Consider the following 8,234-nt stretch of genomic DNA (forward strand, 5'->3'; position numbering starts at 1 on the left):
TAGCATAATAATTTCATTAGTAAAAGAGATTGATATGGTGATTTTAAATGTCAATATATCAGCATATGAAGATATTATGATATTTTAATGTTTTAATATTTTTTCCCTCGTCTTTAGAAGTTTTTAAGTCTGTAAAAAAAGACGTTTTTGATGAAGAAGAAGAAGTAGTATATATATTTTTTTTTAGACTTTAGAAACTCAGAAGCTGATCAAATATCGGGTTAAATATCGTGGGGTGGCCGATGTCCGATATTCAGTTTTAAGGCCGATACAGGCCGATACAGATAGGGGGACGATTATAACGTGCATCCCTAATATTTTCCTTCTTATGCAATTATGCTTGTGTGGCTTTTGTAAAAGAAAAGAGGGAGATGTATCAGTGGAATTTGAAACTTGAAGTTGTAAACTCACAGAAACCGTAACAATTAACAACATAAGTATGCTCATTAAAAAATAAAAAATGTGTTAGATAATACCGGCCCGTAAAACCCACTGGCTCAATCCCTATTTTTGGTAGAGATCATATACAATAATATCTACTAGAGTACCATAATGCAAAAAAATTATGGCCACAGTCATAACATTAATTCATCTAGTTTACTGTAGCTATATAAATGATTTATTAAAAGGGCTAAGCTCAAAATGAGAGAAACCATCAAGATTATTTGTTCTAAACGACTTTTAAAGAAACTTAATAACAGGTAGCTCCTATTTGAGTATAAAGGTAAAAAAATATTTTATATGATGGCTATATTTCAATTTTTCTGAGTTAAAATAAGTAATCTCAGATATGCTTAGCAGAACATCATTATTTCATAAAAAATCAAAAGGTGAGACCATAAATATATGGTAAATAAAACTATCTACGAGGCTTTAAAATAGAAACCAAAACCAGATGATCTCTAATGAAATGGGGACAAATCTTGTAGAAAATTTAGCTATGATGACCAAAGAAGGTCTACAATGCAAGTATCATGACAATTTGAAGACAAAATGGCATGGACTGCTGTAATCTGTCAAAGATAAAGTTAACTGGCCTACAGGAGAAAAAGCATTACATTTCTTGAAAGACTAGAGGCTGCTTTTGGGTTGATGAGTTAGAAAGATTTTTTTCAGGAAATGCCCAAACATTGAATTGAAGCCACATCACACTGCAAAGCTATGACGCTCAGGCATCATTCAATGGTTATCTTTCTTATAGTCAAGCACATCTTTTGCAGACCATTGATCATTGTTAGTTGATTTATATAAAAATATCTCAGAAGTTCATGTCATCTGATACTAAAGGGGAAACGGCATTGAAATTGACACATCTGAAGGTTAGCAGCAAGTTGGTTACAGACCAACAAGTAAACTTGAGGGGTGACATGAAACATGCTGCATAGAGGGAAAAAAAATGTGAAGGAACTATGGAAGTAGTCCAAATTGGTTCTCTGAATAGTTTTTCACAGATGCCAGATGTTGGTTGGCTTATTCATGCAATACTGTTTATAAACAGTGCTCCAAAACAGATGTTCAATGAATACCAAAAAGTTAACTTTTTAATTATTTTTAAGAATATGGAGTAAATGTTTAAACCCATAAAGAAAAGGCAAGTGGTAATTCTCTGGGCTGATGCAATGTTTTCCTCACCCATTGTAGAATAACAAAAAATAAGCTAAAAAATATTTATGCTTTTATTTGGACAGTTTGTGCAGTGTTCCAAACTCTGTGTTAGAGATTATAATAATTATGAGCTTTACTCATTCTTTTAAACATATTGTTTGTATTGAACAAGACATGCACACACCCACAGATTCACAAACAAGAAAACATAGGACAACATATTTAATCATTGGAAAAAGGCCACAGAGCATTTTTACTTTGTAAAATTAGGAACAAAAAAACATTGAATATTAAGCTAGTAGTAAGCTCTAAGTTATTGGACCACAAAAAAAGGCTTTAGGTACCTATTGAAGAGTCTTTGTCAAATCTGTCAGCTTGCACGACTGCTCGATAGGTGTTGAAATGTCTTCATAATATCTGAGTCCAAGTCTGGTTGCCTCCAATTTAGGCCTGTTTTGTGGGTGACTCATCAGTAACTAGGTCAAAATGTATTTTTTTGCTTAGTATCTGAAATTCATTAAAAAGCAAACATAAACTAGTAGCTGTTGAAGTGTTATATAACAGAAAAAAGCAAACATTTAAAATAAAAGTGTCTTAGCATCTTAAAAACAGTGATTTAACTTGCAAACACCAAATCATAAGTCAAAATTGGGTCATTTGTCTCTTTAGGCAATCTGCAGAAAGTCCTCTTCAGTATTTGCTGATTTGTTTCAATCCAGTTTCACTTGGGTAAACTGGGACTCTAAATATTCACCACTGTGCTCTAATTAGCACTGAAAATGTAAAAAAAAAATTATACACTATTAAGAATAAACAAAACATTGAAATGATCAGATATTGAATTGTATCAATGCATGAGTTGCAGAGAAAAAAGAAGTATAACCCAATAGTTATAATACTCTACGGCTGTACGACAAAGATCAGCCAAGGAGATAATGTTTTCAACAGCGTTGGTTTGTCTGTTTGCTTTTCTTTTTCAAAATAACTTATAAAACTATTGAAAGATTTTGTCTACATTTTCAGAGGAGCTGTGTATTGCAACTAGCAACAAATTATTAAATGTCGGCAATGATCCAGATCACAATATGACAGGGGAAATGAACTAGTTGCCACAGGTCTGCACCCTCCAAGTGCATTTCTAGTTTATAGTTTTGTCCCAATTTTCCAAGCATTTTTTAAGGCTTCTTCCTCATGGGAAATTTTAATTTTGACATTGATATCATCTCAACATTCACCTTATATTAAACTAAAGAGAAATAAAAACTATCATGAAACTAGCACAGGGAAATTAGTTTTAGTGGTTGACAGGTCTAACTGATAGCTTTGGTGTTTCCTGAAACTTTGCTTTTTTCCCTATATCTCATCAAAATCTCAATTATTACATGTTTAGCTTTATCCTTCTCTCAGAGTGCAGATATTTTTGAACCTAAAGGACTAAAACCTTGTTCTGACACTGCCATGGTAACTTAAGAAAGAGAATTTCAAAGGAGCTTTTACAGCAAACGTAAAGCCTTTTAACAGTGGTCCCAGAGGAGAGAAGAAAACCTCTCAAAGACTTGGATATTAGTTACCTTAATGATCTTATGCTGAATGTTATTTCACATAAACTGAGCTTGATTTCTCAGGAGACATATCTTTCTGGATTCTGTGAGGGCCACAAATAGTCATGAAAAAATTTTACTTAAAACACAGAAATTGATTAAAAAGACAACACAATGCTAAGGCAGTGCTGCAATATTACATTTTTTTCATTATTTTTAGAAGTTTTAAAGATATGCATTTTAATGTTTATGTTTTATCCTCTGACTGGGAAATTATAAACAGTACTCATTAAAATGGTTTACAGAAAGATGAAGTAAGGTAGTCATTCCTTCTTTTAAATTAACTGTTTTATTCAGTTAATTAATATGTGGACAATATATTCCTTAAAGGACAAAAAAGGACATGTATACATTTTTGAGTAAAAGTGGTTTTGACTCTTTTTTACCAAAGAATGTATAAGGTAGTATAGTTAAGACAAAATGTTCCTACCATTGGTATATTTAGATTTATAATTATTATTAAAAAAAAACAAAACAAGATGATTTTTTATAATAGAAAATTATACTCCTATAAAACCAACAAGAGGTCTCAGCTTCAGAAAGTTTGTGTGTAACCCAAACACACAAGCAAAACGCGGCCGCACATCTGGTCTTCAATCAGCCAAAAAAGTCTTACGTCAGCCCTTTTGTTCTTTTAGCTTCACTGGTTATTCTGGCTGCCTGCATCAAATTCAAGTCCCTGATGCTTGCCTTCAAAGTGCTTTAGGGTACGGCTTCCGTCTACTTGAACCCTCTAGCAAAGGCCTATGTCACAGTCTCAGACACACTCTGGTGAGCAATGGATTGTTGACTTACAGGGCCTACGTACACCATGGTTAAGGCAATCCAGACTGTTTTCCTGTGCGGTTCCAAGCTAGTGGAATGACCTACCAGGCGCTATGAGAACAGCAGCTTCCCTTTTTATTTTCATGAAACTAAAGATCTTAAAGGAATGATGTATTTGAGTATTTTATATTTTACAATACGACTTGGAATTATGGGTAATCCAGAGCGTTGATTACAAACATAACTGTAACGTACAATGAGGTACTTAAGCGGATTCCAGTAGAGAAAAAGGAAAGAGCTGCTGGAAGAACGAAAAAAAAAAAAAAAAAACTTCCCAAAATAGGTGGACGTTGCTGCTACAGTGAGTGAAGATTGCGACCAGGGTTTGAATAGAAATTAAGTGTGTATGTATGTGGCACGTTTCGTGTCGGTTGTTGGCGGCGGCTAGGTTGCTGTTATGCATAAGGGGAATATCTTTTGTTTACGAAAATGCACAAATCCGTTAAATTTGACTATTAAGCTCACTGTTCCCGCACTGTAAACAAATTCTCGCTTCTCCAGTAAGGTCAGGGAAGTGACTCATTTGGCAGCAAATCTTCCCAGGGCAACAACTGCTCTTTTGTTAGTGACTTTGTTCAGCCTTCAGAAATGGGGTGATACGACAAAAAAAATGGAATAAAACAACTTTATTCTATAACAAATATATACCCCTGTAGTACTACAGGGAATATTTGATCATATATATGCTTATAGGTGAAATTTAAAGGCATAAAAAACATTAAACAGGACCTTATAAATGTTTACATTTAATATACTGGGCTGAAAAAAAATAAGCTTTTACATAACGTATTTTTTGTCAAAATGTTTACTTGCCTTAATGCATATTGTCAAAACAACATGGTCTAATTTAATTAGACTGTAGATATATTTTATAAGGGATCCCTCTAAAAAGACACATGCAAAGTGGGTGAGCCACCAAGATATAGCAAAGAGGACCAAAATAACAGCAGGAAACCAACATTTCTGTGAGTTAATGGCCTACCTTTTGAAGATAAGGGCAATGACAAAGTCAGGATTGACTGTGATTCTCCAATCGCACTCTTTTCCAGGGGGGTACGGTTGTGGGTAGTTCGGAGAAAGAATCACACCTGAGGGACCGCTGACATTACCCCCACAGGTTGCTGGAACAATAACAAGCAATAAGAGAAACAGAAAGATGCAAGAGATTATTCAAGTCTTGAATTTACTCTTATTTGGAAATATGAGTACTGGTTGTCCACTAACTTTCCTCACAAGTATAAAAGGTAGGAAATGAGTTAGGTATATAGTACAGGAGAGGTTTGTTAAAGAAGAGGAAATGACACCTTGCAGACAAATTTTGCCACCACAGGTGGTTGTAGATGGTAAAACACTAACATAGAAAGACAGATGGTGAGATTTAGTCACAGACTGTGGGGCTGGGGGTAGTTAGAGAGAAAAAATCACCTCTGGCAGTGCTGTGAATTCACATTTAACCATGGAGCAGGAAGGAAATAATGTCATGAGAGTTCTAAAAGATGCATTCAAGCAACAATTTGGTAATGTGGAATGGAGATTTCTAACATGGTGAGGTGTCTTCATGGAATACATAAACACCATTGTTACCACTGAAATAGTGGCAATCAAAAATATTAGCAGTTGCAAATTACTGACAGACTCAAAACTAATACAAAAACACTACAGTGGAGTACTGCGTCTAACAGTATGTGATGTGTTTAATCATCAGTGTATCAAAGCATAAAATATCATCCTCCCTAAGTACTGATGAAGGTGAGGGATGTTATAAAGATGAATTAAGATTTAAGACCACATTCTTATGTGAGAAAAGAACTGACAATTAGTAACTATGTTTAACAAGACTGATTAGAAGACAAACTCTTAATACCCAATTGGTACAAATGGACTTTTCCTCAGTGTGCTAGTTTAAAAGAAGAAGAAGGAAAGAGATATCTAATGTAAAAATAGGATGAATCTGCATGTTCCCTTGCTGAGTCAGCTCTTGAGTGATCAACATGCTACTTGCTGCCGGTCATTCAACTGGCTTACTGACGTTAGTCATTTTATGTTTTTAGCTATGGATGAAGTCATCCTTCTTTTCTCTCGCCATTTAGTGATAATAATTTCCGAACGTCAGGACATTTGTTTATGAGTCTCAGGTGAGCTCATTTCATTACTAATAAACAGTCTTAGATTTCTTCCTACCAAATTTAATTAAGATTTTTTTTCTATCATAACTTCCATAATGAAAATGACAAATAATATAATTTAATTTTCAAAAAACAACTTTGATTTCAGTGATTCCCTTTGGGAGGTGACCATCATTTAAAGGGTATGAAATCAAAGCTGTGAAACCTGTTTGTAAAATAATCATGTTTCACAAAAAACAGTAAAATTATAACATACTAAATGTTGGCCAATAGTAGTATTAAAGAGTTTTAGTTTCATTTCACTAGGGTGCAGTTCATTGTGACAGCCTACATGAGTTCTTGGCGTTGAAACTCCAGTGCTAATGACAGAAAGCCTTTACAAAAAGAAGTGACAAGGGCAGAAGTCACTGAGGGCTTAATCCCCTCTTTAGAGACAATTTCCAAAGACGGAGTTAAGAAGAAAGCCCTCACTATTTCAAAAGATTCTTTCTACCTTTTACTTGGCTTGTTTAATCTCCTGCGAATTTGGGAAAGGACGTTATACTGTATTACAACACTAAAAACATCCCACATGTGCATCTGCCTCAAGTCAAATGATAACCTTGCACTAAACTTTCACTAGAGATTGTGGCTATTTGACTTTTTCAATTTGAAAGGTATGAGTATACTGATTGTATCAAAAGCTGTCATATTAATATAAACAAACAAAGATCATGATTTAATTCCCTTCTATTTTGTTATAATTTAGCTTTACTGTTGTTGTTGTGTCCATATAATGGGGAATATGTCTAATATATATTTCCATTGCATATGATTAAACATTTACAGTATTTTCCACACTATAGAGAGCACTTCAATATAAGCCACATCCACTAAGTTTTTTTGTTTTGTTTTTGGAAACATACATAAGTAAACCACACCATGCTAGGAGCTGCTGATATCTACTGAACTGTCCCCAACTAAACCTGTAGGGGGAGCTCCAAGTATCACTCGTAAAGTAGGGACATAAAAAGAATGCTAGTTCCCGTTAACGAGTTGGCTTACTCATCAGAGCTTCAATTGAAAGATGGAGCTTAGTTATCGCATTTCATCTCTGCAGGAGTTACACACCGTCTCTTTGTTGCTTTTACAGCTTTAATTCAGCGAATAAATGTAAAATTGCTGACATTTTTTCTACATTGTGTTTGCTCTATCATGGGCTAAGAGAAGATTTACACCTTCTTCATTAATTTCCTTTTTTTAAATTAATAAATTTTTCTTCGTCTTTGGTTTTCAACTTTGACTTTGGTCCCCTGGCAGTAACAAAAACTCAACAGAAAAGCTGCACCATCTAATATGCCGCATGGTTCAAAGCTGGACGAAAAAGTAGAGGCTTATAGTGGAACCAATTGTTAAAAAAAAGAAGAAAAAAAAACAGTAACAAGAGTACAAATCTAAGTACTGTAAAACAAACACTAGACAGGAAACTCTTCCTACGCTTCCTACCTGGATAAAATAAGGAGGACCAAATCTGACATAATCAAAAAATAAATACAGAAACAAATAAATGTGCAATAGGCATATAATTAAATGCACCAAAAGAAACGTTGGCCCCTACAGGCACCAGTACAGTGAATTTAAACTTTAGCGCCACTGAAGGCAACTGGCAACACCTCGCTGATCTATCAAACAGTTTTTTGGAATCTGAAAGCAGACTACTTTAGACCAAAGACTTGCAAAATATCTGGTTAGGTAAGTGTGACATCTTTTTTGATACCCAACAACAAGTTTTAGCTTAGTTAGCTCACATACTTAAGGGGAGGTCAGACTGCCGTAAAGCAGCTCTCTGGGACAGTGACACATTCAGCAATGAATGTAATACTTCCTTACAGTATATTGAGATGAAAAGTCTTTTAATGCATCTCAAATTACATTCAGACTTGGATTATAACTTGCAGAGTGCGGCTGTATTGGATAACCTTAAAACAATAAGGTTATCTATTTATTATAATTCTTTCTGCTAACTGTTATTGTTTAGGGTGGCCATTTCTATAGCACCAAAAAGGAGGACATTGTGCGGCATATCAATAAATTACTA

General features: G+C 34.5%; 1 protein-coding gene across 1 annotated transcript in view; it reads right to left on the minus strand.

Annotated features, from left to right (window-relative positions):
* csmd1 (CUB and Sushi multiple domains 1) overlaps window positions 1-8,234 on the minus strand; it is a 576,851-nt gene that overhangs the window by 119,734 nt on the left and 448,883 nt on the right. Inside the window, exon 30 of the mRNA XM_015374130.1 lies at window positions 5,014-5,152. Within this exon, the coding sequence (XP_015229616.1) occupies window positions 5,014-5,152 (139 nt within the window). The remainder of the gene's footprint in view (window positions 1-5,013; window positions 5,153-8,234) is intronic.

The sequence above is a fragment of the Cyprinodon variegatus genome, unplaced genomic scaffold, assembly GCF_000732505.1.
Source record: "Cyprinodon variegatus isolate N-32 unplaced genomic scaffold, C_variegatus-1.0 Scaffold5, whole genome shotgun sequence".
In the NCBI taxonomy this organism is placed as follows: Eukaryota; Metazoa; Chordata; class Actinopteri; order Cyprinodontiformes; family Cyprinodontidae; genus Cyprinodon; species Cyprinodon variegatus.